Source organism: Hirundo rustica, chromosome 4 (assembly GCF_015227805.2).
Source record: "Hirundo rustica isolate bHirRus1 chromosome 4, bHirRus1.pri.v3, whole genome shotgun sequence".
In the NCBI taxonomy this organism is placed as follows: domain Eukaryota; kingdom Metazoa; phylum Chordata; class Aves; order Passeriformes; family Hirundinidae; genus Hirundo; species Hirundo rustica.
The window spans coordinates 36581507-36597156 of NC_053453.1; the positions used below are offsets into that span (position 1 = coordinate 36581507).

General features: G+C 39.6%; 1 protein-coding gene across 1 annotated transcript in view; it reads left to right on the forward strand.

The window, feature by feature from the left end:
- The window catches only part of LGR5 (leucine rich repeat containing G protein-coupled receptor 5), a 100236-nt gene that overhangs the window by 28126 nt on the left and 56460 nt on the right, over positions 1-15650 (forward strand). Inside the window, exon 2 of the mRNA XM_040061939.2 lies at positions 15164-15235. Within this exon, the coding sequence (XP_039917873.1) occupies positions 15164-15235 (72 nt within the window). The remainder of the gene's footprint in view (positions 1-15163; positions 15236-15650) is intronic.

Consider the following 15650-nt stretch of genomic DNA (forward strand, 5'->3'; position numbering starts at 1 on the left):
CGACTTTGGGAAGTACCATATAAAACCCCATGAATTTCCTGTAGGTGGGTCCTTTTTCTTCTTCCTTTGGCCAGAGAGAGACAGGTAACATCGAATTGGGTCTGCTGCTCCCCCCTTTTTTGGGGGGAGCTGGCCTGAGGCCTGGCCGGATTCCATCAGCTCCCAGGTGAAGGGGAGGGAAGGAGAGGTTGCTGTTTTGCAGCAGCTACTTTCTTCAGACTTCTCTAGAGCAGGGAGAAATCTCTGCTGGGCCCCTGATAAGAGCTATGGGCACCATTCGGGCCGAAGCCAACCCGATTTACACGGAGGGGTGGGCTGAGAAGGCATTTATGATCCTGCCTGGGTATTTTTGTGATTCCAGACTGCCTGAGTGCTCTGATCTCTGATGTTTCTGTGAGTTCTTCCTCCCTCATCAGCTTGGCCTTGAACATCTAACACCACGAGCTACAGAGAGAGAGACAAAGACTCCAAGAAGATTTAACTCTTTCTTAGCAACATGAAGCTTCCAGAGCTTAGCCTTTCTCTGAGAGAGTAAGAAACGACAGAGTGAACATAAAGAAAAAAAACAGCATGAAGTCAGTAGAGCAAGAGTGAAAAGACTGTTGGGACAGAGGGTTGAAGAGTTGGTTGTTCCATTCTTACTTGAGCCATGGAAATGAACTCTATCTTTAGATCATTCCTTTAAATCATGGGAAAGATATGCATTTGGGGAGATGATTGTTTTAATTTGTGTGTGAATTTGAGCAAAGGTGTTTGTGATGAACTAAGTAATACCCTATAAGACGCTTGAACAGAGATAAAGATGAGAAGCTCCCTGCGCCAGTGAAGAAGTGAGAAGGTATCTCTATACCCTGAGATGAAGAATCCTTTGCTTTGGAGTTACTCACCTTTAAAAGGTGACACTCCAGTATGCAAAAGTCTAAGACCCATGACCCATAAGCTGCTTGGGAACCTGCTCCTGGGAGGGGTCACAAAGGCAGGTTTCTCCGGGCGGTTGTTTTTGTGACAGTTTAAAACCCACAAGAGAACTGTTCTAAGTTGTCAGTGGGATCCATGACTCTAGAAGATACTCTTCCCCTAAAGAATTGATGAAAAACTATTGTCAGATCGTGAAACTGACTGAAAATTACAAGTTTTGTCTCTTTATGTTGTTTTGTAAAAAAGTGAACAGTTTGTAAGGGGAGGGAAGAGTGTTTTTGAAGTTTCATTCCATTTTAGTTTCTTTTTCCAACTTTCTTTTTTTTCTATTCTTTTAGTGTATGTTAATAAAACTATTTGTTAATTTTAAGGCTGAGCCTGCTTTGATTGTCTCCTAGTCTCTCTCCCACAGAAAGAGTAAGTACCAAGACCAAAATTTAGTGAACGTGAAACCACTACATTAATTAGTGTTTCTGCCCAGTTTGTAATTAAAACTATGACACAGGGGTACAGGGAACAAACCATTTTACAAAAGTTCTTATAAAAACCTGTAAATTAATTATATAAAACACTTAAAAACCTAATAAAATAACTTTTGCACCACCAAATAAATTTTTTTAAATAAATTTTTATATAAAATTTGGCAACTTCAGCTTATCCAGACATACAGAGGCACTTAAAAGGCATTGACTGGAATTTTTTGTCTAGCTCACAATATATTTTGAGAAGAAGTTGGAAGAAGAAAGAGAGAAAGAAAGAGTAACAGTAGACAGATATTACCACCCAGGGATCCAGCAATGAGACTTGACTGTTGCAATTTAGATGTCTGCTGATCCAAGTGATAGTTACAGTCCTGGTCTGCCAGGGGTGGGGGAAGCCCATGAAACACAAAGTTCAACAGGTTAAGATATAGAGAGGTTCAAGTGGGAATGCCCAGGTACCTCCTCTGGGGGTGAGGGGCCGAATTTTACACGGTCAGGCACAACACCATGGATCATGCGCAATCTTCTGGTGGAAGGACCTAGAAATTAGTCTGGGGTATTTTGGAGGTGTTTGATGGTTTATGACACCTAAGACATGACAACTGCCTCTCATTAGAGTAGTTGACCCAATTATACCCCATCAGAAGAGATGAACACCTTCAGACCTACGTGTCAATGTCCCAATATCTCTCCCAGAGGGAAGCTTTACACCTGAGCCAGTTGCATAAGGGACAACAGGATAAAAAGCACTACCCTGCCTCCCACGATCTGCTGCTTATCAGCCTCTTCCCTTACCTGGCTCAGATCCCAGCTTCTTGCTTAACAAAGGTTGATTTGTGGTGGTCATCCTCTGGTGCTCACACCTGCTGCACCTGGGCTGTTACCTTGCACATTGTCAGCAAAACACCCCCTGCTTTTGCAGATGGCCAGTTTGAGCCTTTAGCCATTAACATTTCAGTCTCTCACTTCATCATAATGTACATTATTCTGAGTAATCCTTCTGTTTTTCTGATAGAGCTGACTGGAAACCTGAGCTTGATGTTAAATTGAGCAAAGACTATGGAAAAGAGAGGGTGAGAAAGGAAAAGTTAGCAGAATCAGCTCATCACTTTGAAAAAACACCAGGAATGAAAAGTTAAGTACCAAAAAATTTTGATCTGGAATAACGACCAAACAGAAAACACAGAAAGGCTGTAACAGCAGAAAATGCCACACTTTCCTCTCCTTAGTGACTCACATGGCATCTTGCCTTTAACTCAACAGACTTTAGAAATGATAAAATGCCTGAAAAAAATACATAGAAAACTTCCCCATGAACCTATAAGTACTACATGCACTCTTTCAGGCAAACCAGTGTGTTGTTGTGTAATTTCCACAACTGTGAAATACTACCTGTTGGGTAGAACCTGGCATGAGGAACTCGTAGGCCTGGGATGATGTCTTCCATCCATCGGAGTCACTGGGAGTTTTGCTACCAGCATCAGTGGAGCCAGGTGTTTAGCCCCAGGCATTGTTCTAGTGCTGACATTGACTTGCTGTATTAGAGGTTTTAAGACTTGTAAATAATAGGGCAACTGATTGTTTCCAACATTTTTATAACATTTGGAACAGAAAAAGAGATCTTGGAAAGTTCATTTTGTGAGCAAAATAGGCAGAACCAGAGAGGTGCAGTCTAAGGACACACTACTTCACGTATGCACACAGGTGCAATACAGTTGGCAGCAACAGTTTACATTTGGTAAAGGTTTGTTTTGGCTCCTGATGTTTTGTGATATTGTTCAATATTGTCTCCAGGAAGATCCAAAACTCATATTTGAAGCCTGAATCAGAGGCAGGGCAGAGGATTTGGCTGAACAACACCGGTTAATTGCTTGCCCTGAAGAGAATTTCTGTTGATCATCATAACAATCACAACAAGTGTGGGTCATTGCCCTCAAAATGAGGTTGTCAAACAGTGGACTATGTAAACTCTGTGAATAAAAGGAAGGAAATAGGGATCATCTTTCTGGATAGAGTGCTGCCTCTGCTCCTACTAAATATTGGCTTATCCTCTGAACAGCCCAGCTAAGCTCAATAGAAATAGTTCTGAAGTATTTTGCCTCCACATATTAATTGTAAAGCTCTGATCCTGTTAATTTAAGTTGTAAAAGGAAATAATTTCTCAAAAGAGAAAGTATTTTTATACTAGAAAGAGTGTAGCTCTTTCTAGTGTGATTATGCTGGTATAAGCACATGAAAAATATGAGCCAGCCCAATACAACACATGAAGTCTCTCTACTGGAGATTTCTCCTTGGTAGGGTGACTTAGAACATCTCAACCCTGCTCCTTCACCTGAATTGTTTAAAGCTAGCTCAGGTGTTCCAGTATTCTGCCTATCTGAAAGGCAAGCTGATCAGTCACAAGCAAAGAAAATGTGTGGAGACTAGATACAAATAATGTCAGTATAAGATTAAGGACCTGGTATGTATGTACGTTAAGACTGTTTTACACCAGTCTATGTGAAGGTATCCCATGATCAGAAGTGAATTTTGATTACTTACGAAAAAAAAAAATCATTACCTGATGGAGAAATACAGTATTTTCAAGTGCATTATCTTTGTAAGAGTCAAGCTACATATTTCTTGGCACTTACTGTTGCAGAAATTTAGATGTTCAACCAGTCAGGGAAAAATCCGACAGCATTGTCATTCCTCTGAGCTCTGTGGGAAATGTTGGAAGAGGCTGTCAGCCAGCCAGGAGCTGGCAGATCTAGAGGCCTATTGTATTTCAGCAAGCAAGCTCTGTCAGACATAAAGGGAAGATGAGCATATAAAAAAAATTCTGCAACTTCCTATATCTGAGCAATGTTTACAAAATTTGCGTCCTAGGTATAACATCAGCCTGCAGTAGTCCAAGCCAAAACTGCCAACTGAAATAAACCAGTTCTCCTTCACCTTTCTTATTTCTCCTCTGTATTTGGGCTTACAAACACCAAGGTAGTGAACCAATACAGGGAATTGATTTCAATTAATTCCCAAATTTTTTCCTGCTGAATATATTTTTTAAATACAGATCAGTTGCCAACTCTGGTTAAACAGCATCTTTAAAAGGAATGAGCAGTTCTGGATTAGGGGAGAGATCAGAGAAATTCTTTTGGTCACAACATTGAATGAAACTGAGTGTGTTGATAATGTGACATCCATGTGACATCCATGCAATAAAGAGAAGATTCTGTAAATAATTATTTCAGCTAAGCAACAGCACAAAAATGATCAAATTAGTACTTCAAAGTAGAACTCTAGTAGGTGTAATGTAGCATAGCATCATTTTCTTTGCTGAAACTCTTCAATTATTGTTCAACAACACAAGGTACAACTCAACGGTAATAAAAGCAGACATGACAATGCTCTGCTAAAATGATTGGACATGATAATACTAATGATGTTTTCCAGCCTAAACAGTTCTATGATTCTGAGTCTATGTTTCAGCATCAATGCACAGGAAAATGGAAACTTACAGGATAAGAGTCGTGAAGAAACTTACCAGCATTTTACTGCTAAATCATCTGACAAAAAAAAAAAAAAAAAAAAAAAAAAAAAAAAAAAAAAAAAAAAAAAAAAAAAAAGAGTTGAGATCAAAGACATGGACTCTTGTCTTGCTGACTTTTATTTTTGCTGTCTCCTTTACCAAACCAGAATTTCACCCAGAGTATATGTATTTTGCAGTTAACTATTTTGGGAATACCCACTGTATATATGCACGATATCTGCTACATTATGTCACACAAAGTGGCATTGTGCAGAGATCCTGTGTTGTGAAATTGGAACACTCATAGCATCATCCTGCTGTACCTGGGATAATTAGTCTCTCTGAGGGTACCTTACATGGTAATGTCCCTTCCACCTCTGGACCCAGCTCACTCATCTGTACCTTGGGGAGCTTTGCACTGTGCAGTGTAGGAGATGTATTTCCTGCCCTGAATACAAGTTTGTTGTGCACAGATCTCCAAATACTCATGCTTACACCATCACTGTTGAAGTGTGTTTATAGTGGGTGCTCTCAAAGCTGTTTGCGTTTAAATTCTTCAAATCCGTGCTGTGGAATTGAGGCAAATTAAGATCCACAAAATAAGTTACTTACACTGTATCTTGTTATGAATGAAATCAGGCTAATAATGATTAATTTTCAACCTCAGCAGCCTCAAAGAAGGTATTTTGGTGAAGATGAGTTTTAAAATCGGTTCATGTAACATATAATCTTTGCTGTACACAATTTATGGTTTGATATTCAGACCATTTCACTACTGGTGAGCCATAATATTTTCATTTAGAAATTTAGAAATTTGCCCTTTATAACTTTAGGGTTATATTTTGAATCTTTGTTTATGATTAGATATATTTTGAATTCATTTCTGCTTTAGACAAGGTGTAGCATGTCAATAAAAAAACTACGCTGTGCTTTTCGTGCATGTTCTCCTCTCATGTAAATAACCATAATTAAGAAACAACCTCATTGAAGCCATAAGGATGACATTATAGACAGGGAATTAGATGAAGATTGGAACCTCAGTAGTTTCTAAAATGGATGAATGTGTCCAGTCGTTCAGGAGAAGGGGAAAAAACCCAAACCAACCAATCAAACAAAAAAGGAAAAAAAGGTAATTTTTGTCATTTATGTAGCAAATATTTGAAATATTTGTAAAAATAAACAACATCTGGAGTGGCAGAAAATATTCTGAAACCAAGGGTTTCTTTTTCCTAGTCCTGGTCACATCTAATAAATATCTCTTGTCAATTTAACTGTGCTGTTCTTCATCAAAATAAGATAAACGGTACTTGATAAATAAGCAAGTAATGAAAAACACAGTAAACAAGCTGGTAGTTGTCTTCATAAATTACAATAAATCTGATATTATTTTCCTGCGGCATATTGTTTCAGTATTTGAACAAGATTAATCATGTATGCAGTACTCATATAATGTTTGAACTAGTGCAGCAGAAACAAGCAATAACTCACAAAGTGAAAATGTACTAGTACAATCTGTGGGCATGGGCGGAAGAGGAATTCCATTCAGTCATCTTTTAACTGCCTCTGCTGGCTTTTGTATTGTAAAATACTCCTTTAGTTATTAAAGTTTTTTAATATGTGAGCTAAATACAGCAAATGATTGACATGTTGGAATGTTTTTGTAACTTACCCTGGTAATTATTCCTTAGCAAACTGAGTCTTCAGCCTCAAATGAACAGCCATGAATCAGCTTTGAAAGGAAATGGTTAATTTCATCTAGTGAGCATCATTAATTTGATATTTAAAAAAAAAAAAAAAAAAAAGGCAGAGAGCCAGAATCATTTTACCTAAAATGATGTGTCAGATACTTGTCAGATTAATTCAGCACTGGGTGCATTTAATCTAATCTTTGATCTTTACTTTCTTTTTTTGACCCTAATTGTTTGGTCTGACCTGCTCCCTCTGCTGGAGTCTTGGATAAACTGAATTGCAAAATTGTTTCCTGAAAAGATTAATCATGCACGTACTGTTTGCTTTACAAATGTGCTGCAGTCCAGATATAAGTAAGACTTTTATGGTTGTTTATATGGCAGAATTGCCTATGTTCAGGAATAATGCATAGTGTTTAAAATCACTCTGTTACAGAGCTTCTGTGGTAATAAGCCAAATTTTGCTGTCTGTGACATCAGAGGAACTTATTGACAGGCGCTGGGAGTGCAAAAGTCTGGTGAAAGCATTTTGTTTCTTTGTGTTGAATCCAGACGTGACCTATCAGCCTGGCTTGCCAGGATCCAGTGTTACATGGGCCAATTCACAAGAGTACAGAAGAGATGTAGACAGAGACCTCCTGACCTTACTGGATCACCTTTGAGGTTTCCCTAAGTTCAAGGTGCTTGATCCTCACCATATATATCTATTTGTCTTGGTTTGAAAAGACAGGTGTCTGCTAAGGAGAGGCAGGCCTCTCTAGGAATGAGGAATTCAAATCCTTCCCTCCATGTTATTATGATTTGGAAGATTAAAAAAAACTTTTCAGTCAGAGCTATGAGGAAAGGAATAACAGTCCTTTACTAGTAACTATAACAGGACAGACAAACAACAACAGCAATTATAATAACAGTAAACCAGAACCAAGAACCCCGGGGGCAAACGGTGGAAGCTCCGGCGCTGATGGCTGGAAGCGGTGGGTTGTTCTCGGCAGGCAGGGGGTGTCCTGGCAGGCAAAGTGGGCAGTGCCGGAGAACCCGCAGCGGCTGGACCCGGGCTGACCCAAAATCCAGCAGGGCAGCGAAGAAACTCTGAATTCCTGGGCGCTCCAACAGATGATAGAATTCCCAGGACCAGACTCCTCCATTAACCGTGGACTCCACGCAGCTACCAGTCGCCCGATCTGTGCTCCCCGGCAAACCGAGAGCAGTGTGCCCACCACCCTCAGCTCCCGGGAGCCTTTTTCCTCCCCCAAAGCTAAGTGATCAACTTCCTTTGTCCGGGTTGAGCGCCCTTTAACTATCAGTATTTAGTCTCCTAGCAACTTATTGGGGGGGGGGGGGGGGGAAATTCCACAGGAAAACTTAACCCCCAACACTATTTAAAATTGCAATGGCTGGAACAAGAACCACTGGTGTGAAAGGCGTGAGTGGGGCAGAGAGAGTACTGTCCATTTACTGGCATAAAACAAAACTCTCTGTGAGGTGTGCAGGCACATAGGCTCACTGCAGGGTCTGTTCTCACGTGACCACACAACATCATTTGCTTTTTTCAGGGCATGCTTTAATACAAGGGAGTTGGGTCTCTGGAAAGAGTGAGCTTCAATGTCAAGTAACAAAAATTTCCTGTACCAAATGTGTAACAAGCAAGCCTCTTTTATTCTTACATCCCTTCCATATAAACCTGTAGCATGGAATCTGTTGCTGTTAATTTGCTACTGCAAGTAATATTACATAGGATAATGAATTTTTGAATACTTAATAATAGCATTTATCATTATCAAAATGCAGAAGGGCAGAAATATCCATACTATTGCCACTTGTAATTTACCTTGAATACCTGGATAGTGAGATTTCCTACTCTGTGTATTGTCTATCTACAATGGCTCTCTTTACTGCTTCTTCCTGCTAATCTACTACTTCTTCTTCCAGATTTTTCCAAATACAGAGATGAACTCTTCAAATGTAAATAATTTAGTGGAAATTCATATCTTACTCATAGCTTACTATGGTACCCTTCAAAAAATCACAGATGAAGTTTGAATCTAGTTATGAGAAGAAGTATTACAGTTTAATTGTCAAAAAACACTATGCTTATTTATGCATGCTCATACTCTGCCCTGTGCTGCTCTACGTGGGTGTATTGAACATGCAAATACATGACTAGCAATTTTCCTGTTGACTTTGAAAGATAATGTAATCTAGGAACATTAAAATGAAAATCTGGTCTTTTATTCTTAGTCTATTGACAGCTTATGCATTTTACTTCGGTAAGTTTGTGCAAATGCCATGATTGGACAATGTGATTTAATGAAAAGGGTGTTGGACAACTCATCATCAGTGTCATTTTCCTCTGTGTAGTATAAAATCTGTTTGACTGTGAACATGTCACTTAGCCATTAGGTGTCTTAGTTTCCTGTCTGCAAAATGATGGTAATTATTATTCTATTTATTTATTGATACCCTCAAATGAAAACATCTCTAGTAATTTATTTGTAAGAAACAGGAGTTTCTATTACTATTGTGTTGGCAAATAGATTTATCTCCTTAGTGTAGCTGTAGCATACAAAGATATTTTCCATAAAGTATGAAGCATTTGCATTAGTAGATGGCACACAGTTAATAGCCAACATATTCTTCCATCATACAGTGGAGCTAATACTAGCTATATTCTGCCTGTACTAGAAACAAGAGTGTTGTGTTAAAAGGATGGGCAGAGCAGGATTCATCTGTTTTCATTATTTTGTGTTACTACATGTAAGCTAGTGTCAAATTTTGCTGTACATGAATTAGGGAAATTGTCTTAGTTTAGAAACTGTTCTCAGCTGGTAACAACTAAGGGACTACATTCAGTCTATTGACAATATTTTATGAAGTGCTTTATCTTTCAAAGACTTCCATAAAAAGAATTGTTAATACATCTTGGATAAAGCAAGCTTAGAAGAATCAAAACTAATAATGCTAATAATAAGTCTTGATAAATTTTAAAAAACCAAACAGGTTGCAACTATTTAAAAAATAGGCTACAAAATTGTCTTTAATATTGGATTATTGTATTAGACCTGGAATGGGTAGACAAGTTTGTACCATTCAGTATAATAGACATGTAGCCCTAGTAGAAGTTTTGCATGTATCCCTAGGCATAATTTTGTTCTCCTTTAAAAGACATAAATATAATGTGAAAAACTGGTCTTCCAAGATGAATAGTCACTGAAACATCTCTTGTAATAACAGTTAATAAAATGTTAGTAATATGGCCTGCAGACTCATCTATTATATGTTAAGAACTAGTTCACTTAACTTGTTTTACTGGCTTTCTGGAATTAATTGTGAACTACTCACTTTTAAGATGGTAACTGTATGTTGTTTCAGTGTATTTATGCATGGGCAATAAAACTGGGGGAAACAAAGACCTGCTGTATTTGCCTTCTTGGATGCTGTTTTGCAAATGCTCAGAATTTGCTCTACTCACCCAGAAAAAAACAGATAGATGCATGGTGCAGTTTTCAATATTTTCTGGTCTTCAAAGATTTAATCAGAGCTAGGATTCCTTTAACAAGTCGCCAGAGACACTGCATGGTGATTGATTGGCACAGAGTATAATTAAGGTATCATTATAGTGAGCCGTGTTGCCAATGCAGTTGCTAAAGCAAAGCTTCTTATCTTCTGAAAAGATGAAAGTTTCATTTGCTGGTATATTGCTTTTATAGTGAGCAGCTGGAAACAGGCTGCAGGAATGCTGATGGGAGAAGAGACAATGCATTCATCTCACTTTTCAAAATAGCCTATGACCTTTTTCAGTACAAAATGGCAGCTCATGGTAGTTTTCACGGAGGCAGATGTGGGACTATGGCTGCCTCTATTCAGAACATTTGTAAACTTAGGGTATACTCTTACCATATTGCTCCTTCTGTCATCAATGGGGTTTGTATGTGCTGTGATGTTAGGAGACAGGAGTAGTTCTGTTACACTGAGTTATTTAAAGGTTTTCAGTATTCAAATAATTCTGTGTTTTTCATCACTGTAGTTTGTAAGAGTCTACCAAGATTTGATACAAAATCAGAACCATTCCACTGAATAGTTAAAGTTCCAGTACTTTGATTTTAATATTTTTAAGCATTACATTCCAGTGCTGATGTGCAAGCTCCTAGAGAGAGCAAACTGCTAATTTTTACAGGCCAGCACTGAAAGGAAAAATCAGAAAATGCATTTGAAGGAAAAAAATCATCATATATGCAGGACATAAGACATAACCACTGCAATTGTTACTGATTTTCATAGTAATAGTATGTAACTGTAGGGTTCACCACCTAGCTGTTTCTGGCTGTTAGCTGTGCTTGACCTAGCTAATTTCTGTAAATCTCATCCTAGCCATGTCTTCTTGTCAGGATGGTCCAAAATGCTAGCAAACCAAAATGCTGAGAACCTCCTTTATTTGTCTCTAGAGCACTGTGAGGAATTTCTGTTCAGAAGCCCAAATTTTACAGTATTGCTCACACAAGACCCAGTGACTCATTGCATTGCATTAACTCTTTTTGTTTGTCTCACCTCTCTGAACATCTCCCCAGAAGTAACTTAGGGCCATGGCACTTCTCTCTCTTAGTCATTCCAGTGAACAAAAAGTTTGATTAAATGCATACAAATGTAATTCTGAAACAAAAAAACTTTGTGAATCTAAAAACTGTGAGCACAGATGAACTACTGCTTTGCAGTATAAGGGATGTGGTTTTTAGGGACAAATAATGTCACCTATTTAGCCAACTGGTGTAGCTGGAAGAAGTAGAGAGTTTTTATTTCTGTGCCTGAAAGTTTCTCAGTTTTTCCAACTGTATCAGCTAGCCTCATCAAATATTACCTCTCACTACCATAGTCTGCCTTATATTCTTAAACCCTTACAGCTACCAGAATAGCACATTGCCAACATAGACTGTAATGTCCTGTATATTAGTTGCTGGTATGTTAAAAGCTAATTTAAAAAGAGATCATTGAGCAATGTTTTGGTTTGGAAGACGTATCTGCTAGGGAGGGGCAGGGCCTCTCTAGGAATGGCGAATTCCAATCCCCTCCCTCCAAGTTATTATAATTTAGAAAATTTAATGGGCTTTTTCAGGCAGAGGTATGGGGAAAGGAATAACAGTTCTTTACTAGTAAATATAACAAGGCAAACAAACAACAACAACTACAGCATTAATAATAAACAGAACCAGGAACCTCGAGGGGCTTTGTTTCACAAGCCTGGGGCAGTCTGATCTCTTGGGACCCCGAGAGCACCAAGCTGGAGCGGTGGAAGCTCCCGGGCTGGTGGCTGGAGCAGCAGGATGTCCCGGCAGGCAGGGGGGTGTCCCGGCAGGCAGAGGGGTGTCCCGGCAGGCAGGGGGTGTCCCGGCAGGCAGGGGGGTGTCCCGGCAGGCAGGGGGTGTCCCGGCAGGCAGAGGGGTGTCCCGGCAGGCAGGGGGATGTCCCGGCAGGCAGAGGGGTGTCCCGGCAGGCAGGGGGGTGTCCCGGCAGGCAGAGGGGTGTCCCGGCAGGCAGGGGGTGTCCCGGCAGGCAGAGGGGTGTCCCGGCAGGCAGGGGGTGTCCCGGCAGGCAGGGGGATGTCCCGGCAGGCAGAGGGGTGTCCCGGCAGGCAGGGGGTGTCCCGGCAGGCAGGGGGTGTGGGGCTACAGCGGAGCACAAAGAGCAGCGATGGAGAAGCCGCGATGGCCGGGCAGGGCTGGCCCAGCTCCAGCAGGGCGGGCGAAGGGGCTCAGAATTCCTGGGCACACGAGCAGATGATGGTAGAATTCCCAGGACCGGACTTTCTGTTGACAGCGGACTCCTCCCGCAGCAAGCAGCAGCCTGGCCGTCCTCTCTCCGATGCTGAGAGCAAGAAGAGCCCCCAGCTCCCCCAGCCCTGGCCTTTTCCTGCCCCAAAACTCGTGTGATCTTCCCCCTTCTGACTTTCGTCCACGTCTTCTGTGTTGGTCAAGCACCCTCTAAGCATCAGTACTTAGTCTCTTAGCAACTTATGGGGAAAAATTCTACAGAGAGAAAAAAGGGGGGGGGGGGGGGGGGGAACCACAACAAAAACTAACACCCAGCAAGCAAGCTTGGGGAATAATTTCAGTTACCTCCACCATCCCTGGAAGTATTTTAAAGATGCGTAGATGTAGCACTTAGGGACATGGTTTGGTGATGAGTACATGGCAGTGCTGGGTTAACGATTGGGCTGGATGATCTGAAGGGTCTTTTCCAACCCGAACAATTCCATGATTCCGTGAAATATGTGTAGGTAATGTTTAGTAGTTCGGTTGCACAAAAACACCTTTGTATGCTATGTTCCAAGAACAGAATCATAGGGAAAAAAAAGTAACCAATCTAACAGGAAGGAAATTATTTAACTGGTATGTTTAAAAAGAGTTAGAAATTGCTGTGCTTTACGCTGGGGAAAAGGAGAGGTTCTCCTCCATCATATGCTGTGGGACACATACTTTACCACATGAGGGGAGTCCAGAAAGGAGACTAGAACATAGCAGTTCACCATTGGCAAATCTACTTCTGGGGTCTAAAGATGTTATTAAGGAAATTGCACTTATTGTTGATTTTCTCCTTGGGCATCAAAGCACATAATGAAAGCCACCTTCTCTTGTTCTAATCCTTTTATGATAGTAGGGTCTGGTCGGTAGACTGCTTCTGACTGGTTTGTTATGGGTGGGTGATACAAGCAGACAAGTACTGCCTACTAGTAATAGAAATTAATATGTTAGAAAAACAGACTTCAGGTGTGTCTCCTCAGCCAGAGTGCTGGTTAGTGCTGGGTTTGTAGAATGCCCTAAATATGTGTGTATCTGAAGATGAATCATTCCCATCTTCCACCAGGGCTGGCTTTTAAGTCTAAAATGTGATTTGGCATGTTTTCAAAAACCCATTAAGATGTGTTGAAAATATCATAATCAAAATTATCTTGTTAAAATATTGGGTTTATCTTAATATTCAGTAGTATATAATTCACTACCTGGATGAGTTTTTCATTTGCCAAATAAATCCATGTTTTTGTTCCTTTGCCAGAATAAATCCTTTGAGCCTTTATCAAAGTGAAAGGGCAATAACCTGCTAAACAGTATGAAAGAATTAGGTGATAAAGTGTTAGAGTAAAAAATGAATTTAATAAGTACACATTTCTCAAATTATACTTTGATTTTGAAGTGAATGCAGAAACCTTACTCAACAGTGATTTGATAATTGTTGCAAAGTATTAACACATTTCCTTTATTTCAAAATCTCTATGTGAAGTATGTTTTTAAATTATACATTTTAAAATTCACCAAAAAGATCAAACATCTAAATTAACTATGCTGACTAAAAGCATATATTCTGTAATGTGAAACAGACTGTGAATAATAAGAACTAGATGGAGTAGGAATAGGATGCCTACCCACCAAAGTACAGATAACTTATTTACCTTGAAAGCTCTCAACAGCTGGAAGAAATAAAGTTATCTAAATAGTACCCAAAGTAGCTGGAAACTATAAGCACTGCGACAAATGCGTGCGTGTTTAAATAGTGAGGAGTTTTAAATTACTGTATAATGCTTGCATAAAATATGCAGATCACTCCTAATTTTATTATAAGAATCTACAGAAATTTTGATTACGGTTGTGTGAGTTGTGTCTTCCATGCAGAATTTTATTATGCAATCTGTTTACAGTCTTGGTGCTTAGTGAAAAGCAATTATAATGGTACTGTAGGGCATGGGGAAGACAGGGGAAAACAATGAGAAGGCAAGTTAAAATAAAAGGGTATTATATGAAATTTAGTCTAAGACATAGCTTGAATGATCTCTGACAGAGCTGATATTGCTGGTAGTTTCCTGTACCAGGAACTACCATGGAACCCCACCAGGAAGTGTGTTACAGAGCAGGATCACATTACACCCTTGTTTTATGGTTCATTTCACTTATTTAATGCTATTTGGGTACCTGTAACAAAAGAGCACTCAAAAAGAGAATGTTTATTATTTGAAAATATGTCATTTCTATAAGTCAAGTTGGGTTTTGGGGACACCTGATGTGCCTGTGTGAGTCAAGGCAGATCAGTATGACCATGCAACAGGCTGTATTGCAAAAGCAAAGCAGTTCCATATTCATGAAATTTTAAGGATGGTGCAGACACTTTGTATCTGTTTGCTTTTGCCTGTCTACTTCAGTAAACCAAGTGTACTACAGTGCTACAACAACAAAAAATCATAGTAATTTTCCTTTATTACTCCAAGTAAATTTTAATACAGTACAGTGGTTTATTAAAATTATGTCAACTAAAAGTGTTGTTTAGTGTTCCGGCTGATTTATAGAGCGTGATAAAACATTCCAAAATCTCTGGAAATGAGGAACATGCTACAGCCTGTATTGGTTTGACAAAGCTGTGTTCGTACAGAAAAGGAATGTTTAACTTGCTAAGTAGATAAATGATTCATCAATTCTGGCAGAGGAACTAATTTTTATTAATGTAGTACTTAAAAATGTGTGGAACGAACAGCTGGATGCCACAGTTGTGGCATGCCATATTAAGTCTCTGTCTGTTTTCCCCTACAGTGATCTCAGTATGAACAACATTACTAAGCTGCCCTCAAACCCTGTGCACAATCTCCGCTTCCTGGAAGAGCTGTAAGTATCATTGTCTCCTTGATGGGCATAGTCAGCACTAGACACATTCCTGTGTTTGTCTCTCATACTTACTGTGGGAACCAGATAAAATGGTGCAGGAAAGCTGTCAACCTGACACTTTTGGTACATGCGGAAACACTTAGTTGAAAAAAAAAAAACATTTGCTTGTGATTCTGGAAATGAACTTATAAAAGAGTTACCATGAGGCTACAACTTCTCTAAGCAGAGACAGAGCCAAACAAATTAAAATTTTTAAACAAGGACTGTTTAAAAGAGCTGGATTGCTTTTTGGAAATAGTTAAGCAGCAGGATATTAAAAGTTTGAATGCTGGCTCATGTTTATTAAAATCCCAAGTAAAGCTGTAATCAAAACCAAAACCTGCTGCCTTGTTCAGCCAGTGTCAAGGACAATTGA